General features: G+C 43.0%; 1 protein-coding gene across 1 annotated transcript in view; it reads left to right on the forward strand.

The window, feature by feature from the left end:
• Positions 1-25,953, forward strand: part of igsf3 (immunoglobulin superfamily, member 3) — a 91,125-nt gene that overhangs the window by 35,532 nt on the left and 29,640 nt on the right. Inside the window, exons 3-4 of the mRNA XM_049595188.1 lie at positions 19,642-20,061; positions 25,001-25,387. Coding sequence (XP_049451145.1) covers positions 19,642-20,061; positions 25,001-25,387 — 807 coding nt within the window. The remainder of the gene's footprint in view (positions 1-19,641; positions 20,062-25,000; positions 25,388-25,953) is intronic.

The following is a 25,953-nucleotide window of genomic DNA, read 5'->3' on the forward strand; positions in this document are numbered from 1 at the left end:
TGTGTGCCAAATTAAATTAGAGCGGAAACCACGACCATTCATCTCAAACCAACACTGTGTAGGAGGGGTTTTGGAGCACATCCATAGATGACACCAGACCACACCCAGCTATGATCGTGGGTTCAACAGATATCCATTTAATTCCACAGAGATCTGTTGTTACGTGCAGCACTGCTTCTCCTCCTCACAACATCCAGCTTCTCTTCAGAGAAGTCACCACCTCCTCGTCCCTTTTCCCAGCACTGGCCCGTCAGTTAGGACTGCTGATACCAGTTTAAAGATTAGCATCGCACCCACCTCATTAGCATGCTAATCACAGCCTCATTATTTGCAATGGGAAACAGAGGTTTAGTTAAAACGTCTGATGTAATGGATTTGAGTGTGGGCTGCAGAGCTAGCCGCAGGCTGTTTTTTGAGTGCTGGTGTCGAAGTGAAAAGTAAAAGTGGAGAAGCTTGGGAGGCTTAACTCGTTTTGGTGAGGCAGCAACATGGTAAGCAAACTGATGACCCTCAAGCTCTGTCTCAGGGACGTTATGCTATCTTAAAATCTGTAGTACAGAGTCCAATAACACACACACTCACTCACATATATCTACTTTTTGTATTGACACACACACATGTGCAGACACAAACAGACAGAGCATGACCAGTCCCTCCCTCTCAGTTGACTTAGGGTGAGACAGCGGACATATGTTGCCACCTGTGCCCCCATGCCAGGGTGGCCACCTTGGGATGTGGGTAGAATAGTGTGTGTGTGTGTATGAGAGGGGTGGGGTGGGGTTGGCATATGCCTAATTCCCCTCAGTGCTGGCAGCTCAGACAGACAGTTGCTCCCTCATCTGCTGCCCTGCTGGATGGGTGCCTGGTGATTGAGTGCTGCCCACCTCCCTTAGCTACACTCTATTTGTTTTTCTCTCTCTCTGCCTCAAAGACACAGTTTCTCATACACCAACACAACACACGCACACCTGCTAATACTCTGCACCTCTGGCCAGCTGCCACACTCAGCTCCACTCAACCCCAGCCTTGCAATGAGCTCTGACGAAGTGGCACTCTAGATCTTGTCATTGTGTTTATGCACAATACAGTCGGCTTTAGATGGGACTGTATTCCTGTACGCATACGCCAATGTACCTTTTTAGGGGAGAAGCCGTGTGGAACTGGCCAGAAGACAAGGCTTTGTACACTGATTAAAACACAGTGATATGTTTTGTAAGGTTTATCTGCACACACACACTGACACACACACAGAAATGGTCAGATGGCTGGGGCTATAACTGGTTCTATCCTTAGGGAAGTCTTTAATTGGTCACAGTGCTTTACCATCTGGGGCTGGGGCGACGGATGGAGGGATGAAGGGAGATGGTGGGAGCTCCTGTAAGGGGTATAGAGAGGAAAAAAAGAGAGGGGGAGAGACAGTAAGTGCAGCACAGGGATGGAGCTTATTAGTTTTAATACTTGCACCTCCAGTAATATTAGAATCATAATATACTTGATAAATGCCGTTTATAGTGTGCAAGTGGGAAGGTGTGTTGCGCATGTGAATGATTGCACACGGTGTGTTCGTGTGCCTGTGTGCATTCATGTGTGCGCTGTACAGTAGGTAGTCGGGTTATCGTGTGGAGGCATGTGTGTGTTTGTGTGTGCTATTGTGTTTGTGTGTAAGTGGTAATGACTCTGGGGTGTGTGTTTGTGCTGATGTTGGCAGACGGAGGAAAACCCTGCACATGTGCTAACAACCTCCAGGACAGCAGTGATAGAGAAGGCAAACAGACACACACAGGGGCGGTGTCTGTATGTATTTCTCTCTTCTTCAGCACAGTGTGTTTGCTGTAATTCATGTTATTTGGATACAGGAGCAGACGGAAGATGGGAAATGCTAAAGGAAGCGTATGACAGATGAAACGATGGAGAAAGTGGGTCTGAAGCTGGTGGGGATGAGAAGAGAAATGTAGGAAAAGAAAGAAGGGGGGCTGAAGGAATATTTCATGTGTTTAGGCATGATGAGTAAATCTTTGATACTCTAAAGGATTTCAGTCAACGATAGCTTTGCACACAGCTCCTCTCAAATGCTCTTAGGAAGATTTGTCTTTCATACTCCCACCTCTCTTCAGACTACCCCTCCTCTCACGCCTTGCCTTATAATCTCCCGCTTACTCTCCATCTTCCCAACACACTCACTCAGGCTCATTTCCTGGCTGGGCCTCAGTGAGAGGTTGTGTCATATTGTGTATTCCACGTGTGTGCGTGCCCATATGTGTGTTTGCGCGAGTCTTAGTTAGTGTTAAATCCTCCTCTTCTACCTTTGTGTAAACAGCGTCTCATATTTGAAAGCTTCTCCTCACCATGGATCCCTCTCTTATCGCAACATTCAGCCTTTTAACTCCACGTCACCATTCTCCTGCTACAATAACAAAGCCCACTCCTTTGCTCGCTGCCCATCTTTCTTTTCTTTTCCCCTCCCACTTTGTCCTTTGGTTATCCCTCTCCCTCTCTGCTTGTATCGTCCGATGAGAAAACCTGGACTCATGCGTATAAGTCCAAAAAAACAACTGTTGAGCTTTGAGGGCTGATTAAAAGGGGCTTTAGATGCATTCATATAGTATCTCTATTTTCATTTAAATCATAATGCTACTAATTAGGGCTGCCCCCTGAAAGGTTTCACAGAGATCACAGAGGTTCTCATAGCAATGAATGGACTTGTGGTTGACTTGCATACGTAGACAGAGCTATGCGGAAATGAGGCATAACTTACTATTGCATGAACGCTTACCATAGTTATCAACCATATTGTCAAAATGACCAAAAGTTATTGATTTCCACCATAACTAAATGTAACAGGGTGGACATGTTACGCTTTACCACATCAGACAAGCATTCCCCTCCAAAAATGTCTGCCACATGAGTCATGTGACAGTAGAAGAATAGTCAGGGGTCGTGTCCAGGGGACTTGCAACAGAGTAACAGGGGGGGGACAGTCGACTCGGACACAACATGTTTAAAAATGTTTTAAAAAGTGGATGTTTAAAAAAAAAAATCTAAGCATTAAAAATGTTTAAATAATGAAAAATAAAATTTGGTGAGAAATATTATAAAGAAGGCTATACAACAATAATGAAAAATGTTTTATATATTTGATTTTTATTACTTATATTTGTAATAGAAGTCGAGCAAACTTGATTGGGGACATGGCATTTTCACCAGTAATTATTTCACATTTAATTAATCCTATGTACATATCATTCTGTTCAGTGGTAGAAGTGGGTTGATCATGTAAGACAAGCTTTTAGAAACAAGTATTAGCTCATTTTTTCTGGGGATGTCCCAATCACATTTTTTTTTGCATCCAATCCGATACCGAGTCCTTTATTTTGAAACCGAGTCCGATACCGAGTCCATTTATTTTGAAACAGAGTCCGATACCGAGTCCTTTATTTTGAAACCGAGTCTGATACCGAGTCCTTTATTTTGAAACCGAGTCTGATACTGAGTCCTTTATTTTGAAATCGAGTCCGATACCGAGTCTGATCCGCAAAGCAGTAAGAAAGAAATAAAAAGAATGCACCCAAGTTGTCCCATAAGGTTTCTTTTTTATTTAAATAGTATCCAAAAAGCTTATCGGTGGTTCAGCAGCCCAAAATGTAAAGAAGTTCTGAATTATAAACAAATTGTCCCTCCAGAGTTGCCGTAGTGCTGTGCTGTGGTAGGCGAGGTTCCGCCGTTAGGTGTGGCTGTGTTGCTTGGAATAAACAGAGAAGCGGTGGCCGCTGAACCTGTTGTCTCAACTCGATGAACAACATAGATGAAAAACCTGGCCATTTTTGTTGTTTTGATTCCTCCGATCTTTTATTACCGATTCTGATTTGGTAAAAATAACGTGATCGGTGCTGATCCTCGGATTGGACATCCCTAATTTTTGCACAAAATATACCACATTATATCATGGGGACTCAAATGCCACCGAATGCTAGGAATGACCCATTTACTCTATTGCATAAATGCAGCTGTCACCCTTAACATCCTACCGAACTCTGTGTATACTCTCTATATGGAATAGAAGGAATGAACAGTCAAATATTGGCATTGAACAGCTAAGTCTGGTTCATCTGACATCATTCTGAGTCAGGTGCAGCCCTACTGTTTATTTTTATTATTAGAAGTAGTAGTCTTCTGAATTCATGCATTTTGCAGCTCAGCACATCCTGCGCCAGCAAGCTCCGTTATTAACCCACTGTTTCTTCTACAAAAATAATGTTAATAAGCAGCACACCCCTTAGGACTGTGTGTGATTCAGTGACCCAGTAGAGCTGAGTCACGGCTCTGGAAGACATGTTTGGGTGAGCAGAGGGGAGTACCTCAGTCACTTATACTACTTTGTGTGTGTCAGAGAGCAGCTGTCCCCTCAGGCTTGAATATCAGTGTGTGTTTGGGTGCTCTAGTGGGTGGGTGTGCAAGAGAGAAAGAGCGCAAGAGAGAGAGACGGCTTGATTTTGATGTGCCTCTCCTACCTTTAGGTATAATGAGCTGTAATAGCCACAGGGGCCTGGCTCTGTTTCTCTCTCCCTCTCACACACATAGCAGATGTTGCTCCCTTTACTAGTTTTATGACCCCCCTCAGGATAAAAAAAAAAAAACCTTGCAATAGGGTCATAATCAGACTGACATGTAGACTGGTTAGAGTGTGATCAGCTGCTCGATAAAATGTGTCAGCCTGTGTTCTAAGACAGTCATGAAGAGGACGAGCTGGAGGAGGAAGGAGGCTGGGAAAAACAAGAATAAGTGATAATTGGGTGCTGACAAGCAACTTGTCGAACGAAAAAGAAACTCACCAGATAATGTGGTGGAGAGAGGGGGCGTGGAATGGAGGGGGATTGAAGATGGAAGCTCGAGTGAGGAGAAAATTGTGAGGAGAAAAATGGGACAGAGCCTGAAGAAGAATGTAAGGAGACGGGGAAGAATGCTTCAGAGACCCCTTTATTAAATGAAGAGTCCTTTTTCCTCTCAGTCATTGTGACCTCTGTGTTATAGCACAGGACACACACTTACACCCACACACCCACTCAGACTGATGTTCCATTAGCCGGGGACCTCACAGCTCCTAACTGAAAATCTCATAACAGCATCTGTAAGATCTCTCATATCCTCCGAGCCCTTCCCTATATCCCCCCCCCCCCCCCTTATTTCTGTTTTATCTCTCTCCACATTTTTAGAAGATTGGATGTGGTGTGTTATGATAGGACTGTGTGGAAGCCTCTTTGATCAGACGTAGGATAGTGTGAGACATCCAGCTCATACAGCCTCATTTAAAAAGCAAATAATGGACAAATTTGTTTTAATTTGCATCAGTTTGTTTTTTACTATCTCAGAATCAAGTGGTTTACGCTATGGGGCGATATGATTGAGAATAAACTTCAATCTGTGATCCAGATAATAAACTACTGTTAATGCATTCATTATGTATAAGGAGCCCATTTATTCTGCACACACTCGGCTCAGAAAGGAAGACAACTTTTCAAGCAATTTCACTGTCACAGACATATTTCTAATATCGGAATAAAAGCATGAGTCTTAGCCCAGTTGGTGCGCACCCACGTGATCTCGATTGTTTGGTGTGAGGCGGTCATAAAACTCAAGCCGAACTGTCTTAAGCCAGTCTTTTTTGTGTCTTGCCAATCAGACAAAATCAAACATGTTTACCATTATTATAAGTTAATAGTCTTGCGCTCTCTCCAGCACCAAACAAGAAGCAGCAAACAGGGTAGATCGTAAACATACAGGGGACTCTGAGTCAAGTCTCGGGTCTCTTGGACTGTGGAAAAGGAGGAGAAGCTAGTGGAATTGAGGAGTGAACAAGTGTCTGTGTCTAATTCGGTGTGTATCTGATCCACTTACTGACTTTAGTGAGAATTCTTGATCTCTAAATCGGTTCGCCTCTTACTCCCACTAAAATTGCGCAGCTAACCAACAGAGGCTGGTGACAGATTGAGACTACAAAATCCAAAATGTAAAGGTTGTACACAAATACAGTTCGTCTTTATAGATCATACTGATGCCCAATTGACAATAACACTGTCAACACCAAAGGAAGTGGTAATGTGTCATATCTCTTAAAGGGAGTAATATTTTCTACCAGGAGCAGGATAGGAAATAATCTCAAAAGGGATCTAGTTATAGTCTTGCAAATAGTAAGCCTGCAAGGTCCCCAGTCTTCATAAAATCTTATAGTGTGTGATTCAAAAAGTCTTTCGGTTTGAGACAATGTTAGACTTAAGTCTTTAAAAAATTGATTGGAAGTCTTCTAGTGTATGGTAAGCATTATTGAAATGTAGAAAACTCTGGTTTTCCCTATTTGTGTGATGCATCTCTGCATTGATCCCTTAATGGCGATTAAGCTAGTAGTTATTGCAAAAAGAGATTTACATCTCTGGCATTTTATACGACAGTCGACAGTGAACACAGACAGGAAATGTGAGGGGCATGAGAGGCACCAGTTGACCTGCAACACTGAAATCAAAGCTGCACCAGCCCTCAAATACTCAACAGCATCTTGACCTCTGCATGGCTGCATTCATCTGCAGAGAGAAAATAGCATTAGAGAGGAATCAGAGCCACACTGCAGACCAAACTTTTACTCTTAACTTAAAAATTATTCAAAGGAACTCATTCTGTTGATGATCTAAGAATTTATGTAATCAAGGTCCTACAGTACATTCTGCAGATACAGTAATTATGTGGAGGTGAAAAAGTCTCGGATCCTGTTGCTTTTGTTCGACAAATGAATGTGATGTGTAAATGAAACGTGTACTTGTTATGCCAAACAGCGGTGTGAAAATCACTTGTGCTTCTGGCCAAGACCTTTGCTGTGTCAAAGTCAAATATCAGACGGCTCTGCAAAGTGAGAGCTATTAGCTAGTTACAGATAACTGCAAGTGAGGCCTCAGTGCCAGCCGCATACAGACTAATGAATGAGCTGTTATGTTTTTGTTGGGTTTTCTCATTAAATAGTCATGTCCTAAGGCATTATCAACACTCCTACCATCAAAACATTGCCATTTGAACTACAGTTAAAAAGTGTCGTAATTACTTTTGATTTTTTTTTTTTTTTTTTTTTTTTTAAATGTGATGATAATTCACTTTTTTTAATCTAATCACTGAAATTATTGGAAGTTATTTAGAATTCTATCAGCTAAAGAAAATTGTTTTAAAATTAATGAAACATAATTGACAGTTTGTTAAACCCCTACTTGTCCAATCATAGCTTAGCAACCATCACCAGGCATGGCAGGCCTGTCAAGCTTTGGATTTTCTCCACATGCCACAGCAGGGTGCATGGGGCTCTAGTTAGAGCGGTGCATGGCATTTAAAGGAGGTTTTTTTGGGGGGTCTTTCTTGTAGCCTTTCCAAAACCAACAACATCAACATTACATCAAGCAGGCTGTAGTCTTCATTTTTCTGAAATCAAGGATTCATAGTTTTAAGAATTATTAGGAATTTGGGGGGTAAATCTGCCACCATTCTCAACTGCATATGTGCCATGCAAGAATAAAAATCAGGCGTAAAAGTAACTAAGGGAGTGTGACCAGTGGCACCCCCACAAATTTTTTTATAGGGGTGGCCATATGGGACCACTGCAAATATTGGGGTGGCACACTAAAACCAAAAGCCATAACTGAACATCAGGAATTCAATTATGGGGTCAGCATTATTATTAAAGAAGTCCCTTCTTTATAGCGCCTTTGCATTTTTACACAGAACCAAACAACTGCAGAATTATCCCACTCCAGTGTGTTATTTTAGACAACATGTCAGCATTGCAGAAGCGAAAGAGGCGTAATGGGCATGGCATGTAACACAACAACGTCGGCCTATAGTGTGATATATAAAATACACATTCGCAGCACTTAATAAACAATAACAATGGCATTAACAATCATTTACTGTCCCTGTTATATGGTGACTGATTTCATCCTCTGCTCAGAGGGTAAAGTGCTCCCGGACCTCATTGGTTTCCCAATTTGTGGGCATTCTCTGCCGCTGTTCTTTTGTCCTTTTTGAGTTAGCTGCTAACTGCTATTAGCTACTTTTTCAATTTCCTACAGTTCTGTTCTGTCAGCTGTCCCTTTTAAACAGACATCATTTTGGTGCTGTCTCTACCTCCGATGCCGACTTACAGGCGAGACAGCTTTGTCTCCCTATTCCATGATTGTAATTTTTCTGCGGAATGGCGAAGCGAAATAACAGTGTAAAATTCCTGCGTTGAAGAGGCAGCGTAAAAGGGTCTTAAAAGTAAAGTTAAGTGCTCTCCCTAAGCTGTGGTCAATACAGAACCTAGTTTACAATGAACTACAGTAAATAGAGCTTCCTTCAAAAGAGAACATGGCGCCGTTGGAGTAAATAAAAACTTAAAATCCCTGAGTACCGTACATTGTGGATTAAAAGAAAGATAAAAAACAACAGGCCCTGCTAATAACAACACCATAGCAACACACAAATTCACAGCAGAGCGTCATATTAACAAACACAACATTTTGACATCAGAACTTAATAAACACATAATCGTCTCTCTGGGTCCGCGCAATCCACAACTGCCTTTATAATTACGGTATTACATAACATATAAATATGCAAAAACACAGAGACGGATGAAAGGGGTGGTTTTCTGTATCTCAGACTCAATAAGGTGCCCGGGCTCATCTGATCATGTGTGTATGTGTTCTATTATGGATGTACCCCCTGCTGCGGACCTAGATCCCACACCGCACACTTCAACTCCAGTCTTTTTTTTTTTTCCACTCATCCCTTTCTTCTCTGTTAAAGACGACTCCCACATGCCTCATTTCTGGCTCCAGGGCGTGATCCTTACTCTGCCCTTTTTTTTTTCTAGTTTCACTCTGTATCCTGTCCTTATTATCAGTTCAGGCTCTCGGGGACGGTGCATAGACCTCAGTTCATCAGAGTTTGCTTTACTGGTTGCTTGTGGTGTTTTGTTTGAAGACCTGCTTGATTTTCCAGTCTCCTGAGAAAGCGCTCGCTCTGTGTTGTTCGGCAGATTTGTGTTACTGTGCGTGTGTGTGCATTTGAGTGCATGAATTTAGGGTATTGAAGTAAGAGTGACAAGTACACTATCTATATATAGGCTACAAACAGAATCCTAATAATCTATCTAAAGTAGTTTTGCACTTCCTGCGCAGGAATCATGAACAATTGGCGCGCGTCTGTTGCTGTTGTCAGATACATCAAGCAAAAGAGTGCTGCCTCTTTATTCTTCAACTTTGCTCTTCCTTCCCTTTCCTCTTCATCCTCACCTTGTTCATCTTCCTGCTACTTTACCCTCCTCTCTCCCAGTTGAACCACTCCATCTCTCATTCTGACTCATCAACAGCTCTCACAGAGAAGAACAAAAGGAGTGGAGGATGTGAATGGGTAGGATAATGGATAATAAGTATGAGAAAGGCAGGTGTAGGCACATTTTCCGTATTTATCTCTCCTTTTATTACTTCCTGACCCAATACGCCCGCATGTGTTCAGGCATCCTGGGTCAGTAAGTGACGTCTGCTTAGTGATGAGGCTGGCCTCACATGAAGTGGAGCTGAAGATCGCCCACTCGCTCTGTTTTCCTCTCAGCAGTACTCTCAGTTTCACAGAGTAATTAACAATAATTACTCTGCTGGCTTTGCCAAATGGCCATTTGCTTTGCAGCAACACACACACACAAACACAGACACTTATGGTCATTACACACGGGAAAGCGGTAACCATGTCAGCTGTGGCTGAACATCTGCAGTGCTAGGCAGTATCACTGTGGATGTCATACACTCTAGGGCCAAAAGTAAGTGGACAGCCTGTTCATATTCTTCTATGAGGGTTTGGATTGCCCCAAAAACAAGTGGGCCTGACCAGTAAAACCATTGCATAATAGCCTAAAAATAACAGCACCTCCATTTTTCTCCCTTTTTGGTGTAAAGGAGTCCAAGTAAATTCTGAAAATGTTCATCGATTTAAAAACAGATGATGAACACCTTGAGATGTCTTTAAAAAATAAGTGCTCTTTCAACATTATGTCTCTGTTTTTCCACATTCAGTCAGTCTACTGCTCACTGCCATTACATGGGCCATTTTTCGATTCAAGTCCACTCCTGTGTGGTAATGCTGTTATCACTACAACAACTTAAAGCACTCTAAGTTGTCCCCTGCCTCACAAACCATTTATAAATCAAACGCTTTGGCAGTGCTGCAGCAGTAGGGTTCCACCAGTATAGTTATAGATAGAAGTCTGATATATATTCTTTTGTATTTTAGCTGCGGACTGACAATAGTTTGCGCAGTGTTCAGTATCTTAAAACAGTGGTGCCCAACTGGTGGATCATGGTCCAAAAGTGTGTTGCGGATTCATTCTGAACGGGCCGCAAGTTTGTAGAAAACACACTTAAAATTCCGGCACAGAGCTTTTATTTTGAATTGCCATTTCCTGCTGTAAAGTGAGTGGCTAATGGACAGCTACTTGACAGTGACCGCATCTAGTGTACTCACTCAACAACATGGCCAACCATACACATGGGAGACTTTCTCCCAGAAAGCCTTTTATGACAGAAATCCATTCATTTTAAGCCAAACTACAAACTAAACCATGTTCTAAACCATAACCAAGAGATCCCTCTCTGATAGAAAGCCCTTGAGGAAAATTTCTCCCAACGGTGCGAAATGCAAGTATGACATTAAATGTGTTAAACTTTGTGGATCTTGAACTAATGATTTAAGGAGAAATCTTGACCCCGCAGCTGCACCAGTTGGAAACAACTGTCTTAAAATACACCCACAACAACATGTCTTCATTGTTTTTTCAGAGGACTGTATTCTCGTCAGGGTGGAAAAGCCTCTGAAGCAGAATTTTATATTCTTTTAAATCCTCTTAGCCTTCACAAGTGTATCTGTATTAGGTGTGCAAAGTTATCCAGTGGGCTGGATTGGACCGTTTGACAGGCCAGTTCTGGCCCAGGGTTCATTTGTTTGACACCCCTGCTCCAGGAAATCCAGGTGGAGTAACATATGAATGCATTTAAAGGTTTATCAAACACCAAAACACCGCACAATACTAACAAACATGGTTTTACAACTCTGGAAAGTTGTCACAATGGCAACTATTTTAGTCTCATCACAAGAATTGCGAGGTAAACAGCAGACATAAGCTATTCATGTAACAAAGTAATCCATCAGGAATCCATTAGCTTGTTTACCATCTTTCTCATCGCCAGACAAGTTGAGTCTGGTTCAACTATTTTTGCTGGATGAGCCTGCGTTGTTTTGCCTGAGCTGCACCCATATATGCACCCTTACAGCAGCAGCTCAAGTCTGTCTCCACACAGCCGGAGGGTTTCCAGATTTGGTGTGGAAGAGCTCGACTGGCCTGCACACAGCCCTAACCTCAACCCCATGGAAAATCTTTGGGATGTAACACTGACTGTAAGCCAGGTCTTATCCCTCAACACCGGTGCCCGACCTCACTAATGCTTTTTTGGCTGAATTGGAACAAATCCCTGCAGCCAGTTTCCAGAATCTTGAGGATCGCCTTTCCCAGCAGAGTAGATGATGTTATGGCAGCACATTAATGCCTGTCAAGTAAGATTTGGAACAGCCACATGCAGTATAAAAGTCCACATACTTTTGACCATGTAATAAAGCTGGTAGGGTCAGCACACCAGCTCTCAAAGGAGTTTCTGTTGACTGCCTCTGCGCACAGTTTGTTGCAGTTTTGCCAGCAGGCGTAAACAAATTCAAATATATGTCAGAGAAAAGCTCCATTATGGATACTGCTATTGTTGCCCACCTTTGACCATGTACTCCTTCATTCTGATTGGCCAGCAGCCAGTGGCAAAAGTTTGACATTCCCAACAGAGGCTAAGCTATGCCTCAGACTTTCAGTGAAATAAACACCAGAGCCAGAAACTTGCTGCCTTTACACTCGCATTTAACACTTAGGCTTTCAAATGGGCTCTTAAACACATAACATGCACAAGCACAATGAAGCAGCATCTGTGTGGGTGCATGCATGTGTTGTTTGTGTGGTTGAAAGGAGAGAGCGTGTGTTTATGTGAGCCAGAACATTTGTAGCAGTGGTAACATCCAGAGGGCAGTGTGAATCTCTCCAGTTCCTCCTGTCATCATCTTCTCCCATGACGAGACCACAACAGAGAGCACAAAGTGTCGGTTGGTTGGATCTTCACTCTCTTGCTGTTTTTTGTTCCATCTTTAAAAAAAAAATCATGTTCCCACAAAGACTCACATGCGAAAACAGCGTTGGCACAAACAAACACTGCTATTTGATTTCCCGTTGTTCCTTTTTTCTTTAAGGGATCTCTTCTGCTCCTTCAACTTCAAGAGTCACAGCAAAAACTTCATAGAGATGTTAAAGGTCTGGGGTGCATGAAAAATGTACAGATCAGACTTCATAAATTATCATCCTTTTCTCCTCGTGTCGTCTTTGCGAAATCTCTTTTCCACCGTTTTTGTGTCCTCGTGTCCCCCACACTTCTATCCCTGTGTGACTGGACTTAAAAGGCCAGCTTGAGGGATGACAACCGTCGCTCACTTCACAGGGCTGAGAAAGTAGGGGAAGATCGGCAAAGGAGAGAGATGAAAGCGAAAAATTGCAGATGAGGTAGAGCAGGAAGAGAGTAGTTTAAAAGATTTATAAAGGATTGACAGCTTCTGTGTCAGTCAGAAACGCAGAATAACACAGAAATGTTATTTTTCTTCAAATCCTCACATGCGAACCTCCATCTCAGAATGCAAAAGATTACCTGATTCATCAGTGAGAGATTTTTTAATCACTAGTACTTTGAGATTTCTAGTCTCAACGAACGCGATACAAGTGAGGAAAATTACTTTAAATTCCTCGAAGCTCTTAAATTAAATGCAGTTATTTATTTCATGGTGATAAAGAGCGGCTCATTGCGTTGTATTGAACAGACTGTTTTTTTGCCATGGCGAAATGACAGTGCTAAGTGTTTTATGAATATGTTAAAAATGAAATGAAAGGAGGCATTCCCATCAATCCCTTTTCTTACAGTGTTGCTGGGGTTAGTGAGGGAAATTGAATGCATTTATTAAGACCCAGAGCGACGTGAATGATATCTGGCATTTGCTCTCAGGAACTAATTTTAACATCTCAGTTACCTAAGTGTTTACTCTAAGGTAACACTATGATAACACTTGGATGAGCTTGGAAGATGTTGCAGCTGCAGCTTTTGGCTTGGCAAAATGACTGCTTTTTCTTTTTAACACAGAATCAACCCGAGGCGAATGCGTTGTGTTTGTATTAATCACATTGTAGGGAAAACAATCTGTTAATATTGTGGTGACTGACCCTCCATGTAGGCACGAAAAGCTGGTCCCACCAATGTTTTTTTTCTTTTGTGTAATATATATTCCAATTAAATCATGGTTTTTGGTTAAGTTTAGTTACTCTTACAAGTATTTAAATCTTTGAACCCTGAGCAAATTGGTGCGCTTTCTTTCAGAAACATGGGAAAAATGGCGGTGAACAAATTGGTAGGAAATGTCCCACAAATTGAAAAAAATAAATAAATACATAAATTTAGAAAATAATTTTAAAAATTCAGGAAAAAAGAAAAAGTTCGGGAAAAACTCAAGAATTTTTATAATTTTAAGCACTTTTTCTAGGTCATATCTTGTTTGTAATTTTTTTTAACCCCCCCCCCCCTAGTTTTCTTCCTTTAAATTTTCTCTTTTTACTAATTTCTTGCTATTTTGGGGGGCATTTCTCTTTTTGTTGCTCATTGCCTTCTTCCCATGTTTTTAAAAGAAATCAAGCCAATTTGCTCAGGTTTCAAAGGGTTAAAGCATAAGGCGAGGCCACATATACTTTCGGTTTTAAAAAAGACTTCGTAATTTCAAATCGAGCGTTGCAGCGAAAACCCTTATCCTCCCATTCATTTGAATGTGAGTTGTGTGTTTAGGCTGTAGTGCTGGGGGCCACAGGGAAAAAACAAGAAAATTAACTTGTAGAGAAACTCAACCCAACATCATGCTGCGGTGGCCGATAACACAACCAGGAAAAGGCAGCTGAGGAGTTACCCATGTTCCCACGTTACCCAATTTGTTTAGAACATCTGTGCACAAAAAGAGGGGTGCTCACAGTCCAAAAAATAATTAAAAAAATGAATAAAAAAACAGCAGTAAACATTTCAGTTCTTGACGATAATCATTTCTGAATGGACTGAAACGTTTGCTGCTTTTTTTTAATTCATTCATGTATTCATTTTGTGCAGGGATATTCGGAATAAATTAACTTTTTTTTGCATTGATCTCAGCCTGTGAACCTTTTTTTTTGTGGCTGCCCAGCCGAGTTGCATTGATGTGCGGGTATCTGCCGTCCCTTCTTGGTTGTCCATTGTACCGATGCACCTAAGATAAACTTTTTTTGTTGTCCTAAGTATGCAATCAGACCTAAGGATGCCCCATTCCACAATAATTAGTAATACAGTCTCTTTATTTTCTTAAATATCATAATGAGTAAAAGAAATAACAAAGTATGTATTAACAGCTCGTGTGTGCTGTCCAAGAAAGGAGAGTGCTCACTTTCTTTTTGCACACGTGTGTCTTTTGTAGCAGTTAAGATACTACAATAATGATAATCCAAAAGGAATTTCACAGATTTTTTAAGACAACATAAACAAACTTACCAAAGGCACATACTCAGTCGCTGCCATGGGGAGATTAGCTTTCTATAGATGGTGACACTCTTACACCGCCGCATGACCCCTGCGGCTAATCACCGCAATGCTTGATTTAGTGTGAATGCAGCCTAACAAAGCTGGACACTGTAGTTTTTCATTGACGTCATTCAGACGGGAGTAAATAGTACTTCTGCTGGGGACTATTTTCCAGTGCCAGCAGATACACATTTAGTGCGCCAGTGAGGATTTACTGCCGCAGGATGGTGTATGTGAGTGTGACTTAAACTGCAGTGCCCACATTCATTGTATTGAGGAAATATGTTAACCTAGTGCAGTTGTTTGTTATGGTTTTTGGACAACAAATGAGGTCTTGGCTACACTTCATAATGGGATAAATTCATTGTTGGTTTTGATCTTTTTGTGGGATTTGTTTACTGCAAGAAACCCAAAGAATACCCCCAGATTTGTCTTCTTAAGCTGATGCAATTGTTGTAATGAGGCACTTGGCCGTTGTGGTTAAGGAAGAATGAGTCCATACAGTGTCCTCACAAGTGACGAAAATAAGCGCGTGTGTGTGTTTGTGTGTGTGCCAGAGAATGCCATCTCATCCTGTTCTTAATCCTCCCCAGATTGAGGTCAGTGAGGCTATTGGAGGATCTCAGTGTGTTTACAACCTCAGTCTGACCCTTGGAAACACCGAGATTGGCTGGTGCTATCTCATTGGTTGTGTCGCCCAGACATATCTGTGTGTAGGGATCTGATTGGCCCGGAGGACTTGAGGTGAAGCCAGAGTGTTAAATATCTCTATAAGAAGCGGGCTGAGGGGCGTGAAGAATCAGTATGCTGCTTTAACACTGTTCCCCAGGTGGATCCACAGAGGGGTCGGTTTTATGGGGTGAAAGGGAGGGGGGGGGGGGGGGTGCAGTTGTTATAGTAACTCCCGGCTGTTCTCAGAGGGCCCCAACATCATGTGGGAGGGTTGCTATGGCAATGGCAGGTTGTAGCGTAGGTGTGTTGTTGTGGTAACAGTATGTCTACGTAAGGGTGCCGTTCACTTTGTGTTGAATGGAGAGTCAGAGTAAGAGGACTTGGCAACACCAGGTCCTTGAAGAACAGAATGAGATATTGATACTTCAACAAAGGGCTTGGCGATATGGATAGAATCTTTACCACAATAGTAAATAAGGATTTTTTTTTAATATATGGATAGACATCAAAACATGACGGTTGTATGCAGAATCACATATGAAAATAATCAAACTTATTAATTACCTTGATTCCACTGACACACTAGTAGGGCCAGGCGATATGACCAAAAGTTATCACAGTAAACATTTTCACATCAGTTTATGTCGATAATTATCACCATAAATATCAAATCATGATTATCTACAAGTTCTGGAGCAAAAGTTGAAAAAACAAGATGATTAACTGTGGTTTAAACTATTCCCTATTGTCAGAAAATGACATTTGCCAAACAGCGGAACATCCCACAAATCTTGTAAGTGTTTTGGCTGACAGTGTAAATAGAATAAATGGATGACAGAAACTGCGGACAATATTCTCTGTACAAGTTTTGAAGGCACGGCATGTAATTTTCTGCCTTTTCTCAATCAAAACAGTAACAAAAGATGCACTTTGATGATGTTGTGAAGTAGCATGGATCGTTCATTGCTGATTAAAGTTCATCTGATGTGACTCAGGCAGAATGTTCGCTTATGATTATTAAATGATATATAATCATGTAACTATCAAAGGTACTTTTATTTACATTATATCACATCAATCAATTGAAATAGCAGCAACTGACCTTCCATTAGTATCAGATGTGTGGGTCGACTACCCGTCCAGCTGCTGGAATGTTATAACATTATAGCGTTACTGTACACACACTAGGTTAGTGACCAGTAGCTTGGTGACGGTAAGCCTTGGTGGCTGGGCTCGTCTTCTTCCTCTGAAGAAGGAAGTGGCAAATGGCATGGCGGGTGACCATCGATTTATCCGTCAACCATCCATTTTCATTTGCTTATCCGGGGCCGGGTTGCAGGGGCAGCAGGCCAAGCAAAGCACCCCAGACGTCCCTTTCCCCAGCATGCTTTCCAGCTCCTCCTGGGGGACTCCGAGGCGTTGCCAGGCCAGATGACATATGTGATCCCTCCAGTGTGTTCTGGGTCTGCCCCAGGGCCTCCTACCAGTGGGACGTGCCCGGAACACCTCTAATGGGAGGTGCCCAGGAGACATCCGGCTCAGATGCCCGACTTATCTCAACTGATCACGAAGAAGCAGCGGCTCTACTCCAAGCTCCCTCCGAATGTCCGAGCTCCTTACCCTATCTCTAAGGCTGAGCCCAGCCACCCCATGGACGAAACTGCGTCCGCTTGTATACACTACCTCATTCTTTTGGTCACTACCCAGAGGCCATGACCATAGGTGAGGGTTGGGACGTAGATGGACCAGTAAATAGAACCACGACAATCCGGTACAGCGCCCGCATCATTGTAGATGCTTCCATTCTACCCTTAGTCATGAACAAGACCCCAAGATACTTGAACTCCCTCCCTTGAGGCAGCAACTCTCTCCCAACGTGGAGGTGGGCGGGTGGCACATACTACAATGGGTGCAGTAGTTCACATACCAATTTTGTTTATTTTTAATTACTCACAAACTTTTTTTAGCTGCACACATTCGCAGAAAAATAACATGAGATCATATCTACCCAATATGATTCCACTGAAAGTTAGCAAATGATAATATTGAGGAATTATCAACCTGCAGTTGCAACCATTAGCAGGGGCTGATTGCTCAGCCTAAACCTGCAGTAAATAAAGCATGTGTATATAAACGCTAATCCAGGCTTACTAAGACTCCCATGTTGGTCATTTTATCACACAACCAACAAACAAATATATCAGCAGAATAGTTTTATAGCTGCCCCTGACTACCATTTGCCTCCCTTGCTGCTGAACTGTTTATCAAGCACTCGAGGTAATGGAGAAGTGGATCCGAGGGCATATTCGCTTAGACCTTGTCAGTATTTTCACGATTGCTTGAAACTATTCCAGGCGACGGTGTGTTCGTGTCTGGACTTTACTGTATGTACCCTCACAATGCAGCATGTCATTAGAGCGCCACTGTGTCTGACCCACCTGATTACTCACTTTCTTTTCCTGCCACTTCTGTTTTATCCTTGTTTCTTTCTTTGAGTGTCTTGTTAAACTCCAATAACCAGATGTCAAGCTTCTTCTCTCCGCCTCCTCTATCTTTTTTCTCTGATCTCTCTGCCTTTGTTCCCCCCCCTCTCCCGTTTGTTTCATTAGTGGTGTCTGTTTCTCTGTTCTCGCAATCCCCCATCTCTCAGTTTTACTCATGTTTTCCCACAGAGACGCATGAGCGCACACACACAGAGATGCATGTAGTATGCTCTTACGTACATGAAATCATCGCACGAATCTAGCTTTTTTTTTTTTTTTCCTCCCCGCATGTTTAGTCATAGCAGGTGACTTGAGGAGAACGGAGACCTCAGACATGCTGATTTGTAGTCTTCACAATGACAATCCCTTAAGAGCCTGAATAGCCAAACATCTTGACAAAGCACTCCACTAGCATAAACCCACACAAAGCACTTCCATTTTCTGGCTTCTAAGAAGGGCTCACAGTCACCACATGGCAATGCAAGAAAGCTTCTCTCTGTATTATTTGCTCAATTCATTTTATCCCAGCCTAGCTTAAATGGTTGACTGCTGTCCATTGTGAGCGCTGATGTATTGTACATTCTCAGTTTCTTATTACTTATTGTGTATATGTGCACATACACATGTGTGTGTGGTTACACCATCCACAAGCAAGCAATGCGACCTCAAACCAGAGGGAGGTCATGCATTGCATAAATGATAGGGAGGCAAACAGGATAGCATCCATGGGCAGCCACACACATCCAAACACAGCTGAGAGAGCTAATAATCAACATACTGGAACTTTTTTTTTTTTTTTTTTTTTTTTTAAATAACGACCTCACGACCTTTCTTCCTTTTCGTTGTCATTAATGCATGAAGTTTTGGGATCTGAGGTCCAGTGCTATTTATCAGTCTCCCTCTTTCTCTCTTCCACACACACTCATACACAGCAGCGCCCTGCGTGGTACATATCCAAAAATACTCCCTTAGCTCCTTTTAAAAGCTATACATGTTTATTTCCGTCGATGAGCGTTTCCAGCCTGCTTTCTGAAATTATCACATCTTGATGTCTCTGTTGCTTCCCTGCACTTGACTGTCCCCCCCCTCCGTCTCTCATCTCCGCTGTTCTCAACCATCTGGCTTGAAGTCCGTCTTCTGTTCTCGGTTGTGTTGTAGATAGAAGGGCTGGGATGAATTCATTACAGCAATTTTAACTCGCTGCTTGTATATTTAGTGTGTGTGATCGAGAAAGAAAGAAAAAAAATATTCGCAAAAAGTTTAATGAGAGGGAGTGCGGCTGTAAGATGGCAGTGTGGAGCTGTTGTGTTTGCAGTAGCGAAACCAAAATGTGATATGATCAGTCTGAAAGAAGTGCCAGAGGGGTCTCTCGAGGCATCTGGCTGTGTGAGATAGAGAAAATGCCATCAACGCACGATGACATGTGAAAGTCATGTATGGATGAGGAAATAGAGGGCAGTCACCCCCAGAACAAAAAGCTCAGTTGCATTAACACCTTTTCCTCACACTGGGGAGTAAATCAGATTTTGAATCACTTGCAGCTCAACGCTGTTTATTTTCACTTTCATAATAGTAGGCGTAAACAAAAATAGTCTGCTGTGTTATGGCCAGTTCTCCAACATTTCATGGTATTTTGGAAATTTTTCTAGATATGTAGGGGGCTCATACGGTATTTAAGGGACCAAACAACACTTTTAGAAACAGAGTAGTTCCAATCTGCCTCCACATCCTGACTCTTTTCTTTATTTTTGCAGTCATTGCTGACTCGTTGACAGTGACGGCTCCAGCCCAGACTCTCTCCAAGGTGGAAGGCGACACACTACAACTCACCTGTGAAGTGTCTCGGACCACACAGCAGCACACTCACTTATCCGTGGGTTGGTACCTGCGGTCCCCAGAGGATGCAGCCGCAGCACCTCAGGAGCTGGTCACCTTGTCAAGGGACTTTGTTCTGCGCTCCGGGGGACCGTACCGGCAGAGGATGGGGGCAGGAGACCTCAGGCTGGATAAAACCAGCGCTACAGCCTACAGGCTGACCATTCACAAGCTGCAGCCAGTGGACCAAGGCCTGCTTTACTGCCAGGCTGCTGAGTGGATTCAGGACACAGACGGCAGCTGGTTTGCCATGACCCGCAAGCAGAGTGACAAGACCCAGCTCCGCATTCAGCCCACTGGTGAGTAGAGGGAAGAGATTCTGTGGAAAAAGAGGAGGGAGGGGGGGAGAGAGGGTAAAGATGCTGCTCTACACTTAGGTCCCTGCTGTCCTTCTGACAGACGCACACGCACGCATGTGGGCCGGCTTCCTCTGATTGCTGATCAGTATCTCGCACTAAGCTCATTAGCTAACTAAAAAGGGCTTAACTAAACCTCCGCAGACTCCCCACTTTTGTATTTGTGTCTGTTTGATGGGCAACATTACAAGCACATCCAAGAATAATTTAACTAGCTCCAGGCAGCGTGGGTGTTTGACGGGGGGAGACCTAGGGCTTCCACATATACAATTTCCCAGGCAATGAGTGGCCTAGAGATCAGAAGCCAAAAATGTTTTTTTTCAACCACTCCTCGCCAACAATTACACCAGTTTAGTTTGTGCTCGAGTGCATTAGTGGGAGAAACCGTGCTGGTTTAGTGCGGTTGCCAACTCTGAAGGAGGAGATTGTCTAATGGAAGGGAGGAAGGGAATTACCAACCAAGAGACAGAGAGGGGGGGCGGTGGGGAGACATGAGGATGAGTAAGTAACAAGGGGTGCACAGTGAAAGAATGTGGGAGAAATAAGGGGTATGTTGAGGTGGCTGACAGCGGAGAGGCCCTCATATGATCATGATCTAATAAGCTGTCAGACTCATGACTTGATGGGCTCGGAACAAAGACAGCTTTACGACTTTTCACATGTACTTTTGATCTCCCACCCGACTTGACCCCATGGCACCCACTGCTCTGTATTCCTCATACATAAAGCACCTCTTTGTATGCTTCTAAGAAAGGGCCACAAAGATGGGTGATAAACAGCTTTGACATTAGCTCAATTACCAAGGCAGCACGCAGTGGCAAGCGTGTCATGCCAGTAAATCACTTCAAAGTGGAATCGTTTTGCCTTTCTCCATTAAGCGCCAGAACCGCTCTGGACCAATACAACTTGATGGTGCCCCAGATAGTGCTGGGTGGATGAGAAGGAGAGTGGAAACTCAGATGTAAAGCAGGTTTGTCAGATGAGTTCCTGCTACTTCAGGGAGGAGACAAAAGGCACAAAGAGCTCCCCTCTCAGCACCCTTCGTCACTCTCTGTCTTCTCTGTAATCTATAATAGATGGAGGTGTTGTTACGTGACAAAGAGAATACGGCAGAGTGGTGCGGCTCGGGGTGTGCAGCTCGGGGTGTGAGTGCTCCAGCTTGTGTGTTGAGTCATTTGGATTTCTTTCTGTGTACTCACTTATTGCAAGATGCGGGAAGAACTTGCATACCTTTAGGCGGAACTGGTGTATTTGATATTGCACCTGTCCATGTCCATATTTGACAGACGGAGAGCGAGGGAGAAATTTAGAAAGAGAGGGAGCAGCTCCTCCATTAGGCTCCTATTATAAAAGATGGAGTGGATCTCAAGACAGCCCCATCACTAGCTAATCACCCACAGCCAGCATCAGAGAGAGCAGCAACGGACAGAATCCTAATGTACCTTTCGCTCTCGGTTTTTACCATCTTTCTCTCTTCTCTCACCTCCTCCCTTGTTCCCCACTCGCACATCACCTCTCATTTTCTGCAGTCGTGTCTCATCACTGCATTTTTTCTTCTCCCTCAGAATTCCTCCATCAACCACTTCCTCCTTACCTTCCTCTTGCACTTAGTACCTTTTTTTATAATTGGCTCTAAACACTAACACACGCTGGACCTGTGAGGCTGTTTTTTTTTTATTATCCCTCTGCATTCTCTCAGCTGAACTCTTCCTGTAAATATGGTCTTAATAGAGCTTCATGCTGAGTGGTGACTAATTCCTGTCAAAACAGATCACAGCCCTTTTAGCATTGCTCCTTTTCGTCACAATTAATCCCATTGAAATGCCATTATACAATGTCTTGCTCTCCTTGATGTAGGCGCAGCAAGCAATCTGTGGACGCTTCTCCCCTATCCCATTTTGTGCATGTACAGTATGTGTGCACTACAGCTGCCAGTAATGGTTATTTTCATAATTTTTCCTAATGGTTTTTATTAATTAATGAGTACAAAATTCAAAGATATTCAAATTACAGTGATTCAGAAATCGAGAATAATAATATAATGATAAATTATTTATTTAGGTATTTATTTATTCATTTATTTACTTAAAAGAACATTTTATCATATTTGCGGAAATTGTCACCATAGCCTTTTTTACACAGAGATCCTGCAATAGGGCTGCGACGAAGACCCTTTATTACGCCAGTGTTGCTTTTTTATACATTACAAAACAAAAAAGGTTGTGTAATGCCAGCCCCAGTGTGTGATTTTAGATAGCATGCTGGCAATCCTTAGGCAAAGAAGTGTGACTAGCCTCTGCTGTGACATGTAGCGGTGACATTCTGAAGAATTGTTTTGTTATTTTTTTGCCGTCCCTGTTATATAGCGGTTGAGCTTGGAAGCTAGAGCTCCCAGATCTCATTAGCCATGTTTCCATCAGTCTGTTGAGATGTGCATCTAGAAGTATTGCATCTGAAAATTATGATGGAAACGCCAAAATTTGAATTAAAATCCCCTGATTCGCACAAACTAAAATACGTTCAATTTAGCCGGGTTTTGGTTGATTCGAAAAAATGTTGATTCGCAAAACGGGGGATGGAAACAGTTATGTTCAAATTAAGTCTGACGTAGTGCACCTCTCTCCATGATGAAATCCACACTCCGGGTCGGGAAGGCAGTAATGCATTTACAAGCTGGTTGCCAACCGCCAGAAAACGTAGAAGAAGAAGAATGCGAGACTTGTTTTATTTCCGGTTCTGCGGAAAACTCGCACGAGTTCGTAGTTCTCACCAAAGTCCGTACATTTAATGGAAACAACACACAGGATTCGTATTTCTTTTAATGCGCATTTCCCAATGATTCGAATCACTTTTGGATGGAAACATAGCTAATGTCTCCCCAGTTTATAGATACTTTCAGTTGCTGTTCTTCCTCTTTGGGTTAGCTGCTAACAGCTACTAGCCTTTTAAATCTCTCCGCGGTGGGTCACATACAAAACATATTGTCAAAATGTCACACCAGTCCTATCCTGTCAGCTTTCCCTTTCATACAGACGTTGATTCGGCGCTGTTATTACCTCCGCTGCTGACTTAAAAGTGAGACAATTCAGTCCTCCCATTCGGCGCTCGTACTTTTTATAAAGAATGGTGAGGTGGAATAACAGTGTGACTTTCCCGTCTTCAACAGGCAGTGTGAAAGGGACTTCTATCATGACAGTAGTAGATTGCTGACTGATTTTCAAAATGGATGCCGGGTCACAACTTTCTCATTTAACAGCTAAACAGTACACTTAATTATGTTACTGAAAACATGTGAGGTGAGAAGTAGGCAAGGTAGTCACAGAATCTTGATTTATATTTGCTCAGTGATGCCTAGTTTTGACATGACATGACATGATTGACAGCTGTGTTAGAGAATCCTCGGCTCTGATTCGTTGTTTTTATTCAGCCACGGTGGATTTTTGCAACTGCCATTAGATGCAGTATGAGGAAGCAGAGGGACATAATTTTCTCACAGATCATTCGTCTCATACTGTCAGGATGTAGTGACAGTTTAATTAAATATGACAAAAACGTGTTTTTCCAAAAAAAAAAAAAAACAGCTGCGGCTTTAATGTTTGTTTATTGATTGATTGATTATGTTTCAACACAAGTTACACATTCCTAGCTGAACCACTATGATTAATACACTGTTTGTCTTTAACTAAAAGGTGGCTCGGCATTACAGTTCACAAGACTGTATGTTACTATGTGTGTGTGCGTGTCAATATTTAGTGTGTGGGTGCATACATATGTTTGTGTATGTGAAAACAATATCCCCCCCCCTGCTCATAGTGTATAATGAGCTCTATACCAACGGCGGGCTTTGAACTTTTCCACATGAGTGTGTTTCTCAGGAAGTCTGTTTAAAGTCTTTGTAATTACAGCTCGGGGCTACCACCTCACTGAGAGGCAAAGCAGCAGTTTCTGATACATACCGTGCTCATCATCGGGAAATTAATACAGCAAATAAAACTGAACAGGCAGCCACACACGAACGCACACATACATACACTCACACATATACAAGCACAGCCGCACATGCGCAGATGACAAGTGCAATGTGGCCAAGTGGAGGAGCTAGCGCTAGCAGTGTTTACTCTGTCTGTTCTGACTTAGACTGCAGGAGGAGGAGGAGAGCGCCTGACTCTGTTTGAGACTGCTGAAGAGAATTTTAATTAGATGTGTTTTTTATTGCAGAGGTGAAACCAAGGGGGGAGAGAGAGCAGAGCTCGGAGCGATGCACTGTGTGACCTCAAGCTTCATTCTCTCTCTCTCTCTCTCTCTCTCTCTCTCTCACACACACACACACTAACTGATGATATTTTATTGCCCCTACCTCTCCCTGACCACCTCACATCCTACCTTTACCACCCACCCCCTCAATCTCTTCATTCTCCCACCCATTTTTTCAGCCGGCAGTTTCTGCATTACAGACAGTGGATATTAAGAAAAGGCAGCACTGTTATGCATTTCAATTGTAGCCCACATTTAGACATCAGTCTTGTTTTAAACATCAGAGAAAAGTTGTTTGGGAAAACAACAAATATCACCTTCTTGAAGAGATCTTCCCCACACCTACGCAGCTACAGTACGCTCTTCCCATTTTGATGCTTTATTTAAAATCTAGTGCTGTATTCAAGGGTTTTGTACATTTACTGGTGTTGGATAACATTCTTATCCGACTAAGCCACAATGATGTGCAACATTCAAAAGGGGATTTTCTTTTTTGTTTCATATATCAAAGTTGTATCACTGAGTGTTATAACATGACTTTTTGGCAGGCACTTGACCACGTTTCTGATTGCTCAATATTCCTCCTTTAAGCTTGACGGTTCCCTCTGTTTCATCTTTTTTCACCCAGATCGGGACTTCAGCATCCAGGTGAGCACGGAGCGACGGTCCTTCACGGCCGGTGAGCCGCTGGAGCTTCGCTGCACCATTGAGGCCCAGAACGTCCCAGAGCGCTTCTTCTCGGTGTCGTGGGTCTTCAGCAGCTCACCGGTGGCCGTGGTGGGCCCCAGTGCCGTGCCTGTCCTGGGCCCCGATTATGTTGCCCGAGAGGCGGCTGGCCACATGACGGTGCGTAAAGAGAGCGCCAACGTGCACTTGCTCAAGCTGCAGCACCTACGCCCCGAAGATGCTGGGAAATACATCTGCCGCGTGACAGAGCGAGAGAAGACGCCCACGGGAGACTTTATTGATCGCAGCAAGAGGTCCCGCAATGTCCAGATCACAGTCCAGCCGCTCAGTGAGTAATAATCTGTTCACGAGGCCACTGGCTTAGTTGTTTTGTCCTTAGTTGTCAATTACACTAAGAACGATGAACTCCCCATAATACCAGTTTTATCTTCATGTAGGCAGCATGGAATGTCATGCTGTGCTCCTCTTCAGCCTCTCGTTCTATCTTTCTCTCTCTGGCTCCCCCTCTTTCTTTCTCCGAGGTGGCCTATAACAGATAGCTGCACAGCCTCTATTGTTAACTGAGAGCAGGAGGGGAGAGGATGATGCTACTCTTATTCCTGATGTATTTTCTGTTTGAGTGGATTGCTAAAGGATAGTAATGCAGCATTATGGTCTTTCCTATTCCCTTGGCTTTGCTATGAGGGGAGGGGGGGGGTAACACTATAGCTGGATAATGGAGAGCAGAAGAGTCCGGACTCAAGGAGGCTGAGCTAACAGGCATGAAATTAAAGCGTGGAGAAAGAAAAGAAGCAGAGAAAGGCGCCCAGCTCTCCAGGGCTCTCTAAGTGGTTCCCCAGGCCAAATTAATGTGTTCTGCTGGGGCAGACTTCTTCAGCTGGGTTAAGCAGAGCT

This window comes from Epinephelus fuscoguttatus, linkage group LG13 (genome assembly GCF_011397635.1).
Source record: "Epinephelus fuscoguttatus linkage group LG13, E.fuscoguttatus.final_Chr_v1".
NCBI classification, from domain to species: domain Eukaryota; kingdom Metazoa; phylum Chordata; class Actinopteri; order Perciformes; family Serranidae; genus Epinephelus; species Epinephelus fuscoguttatus.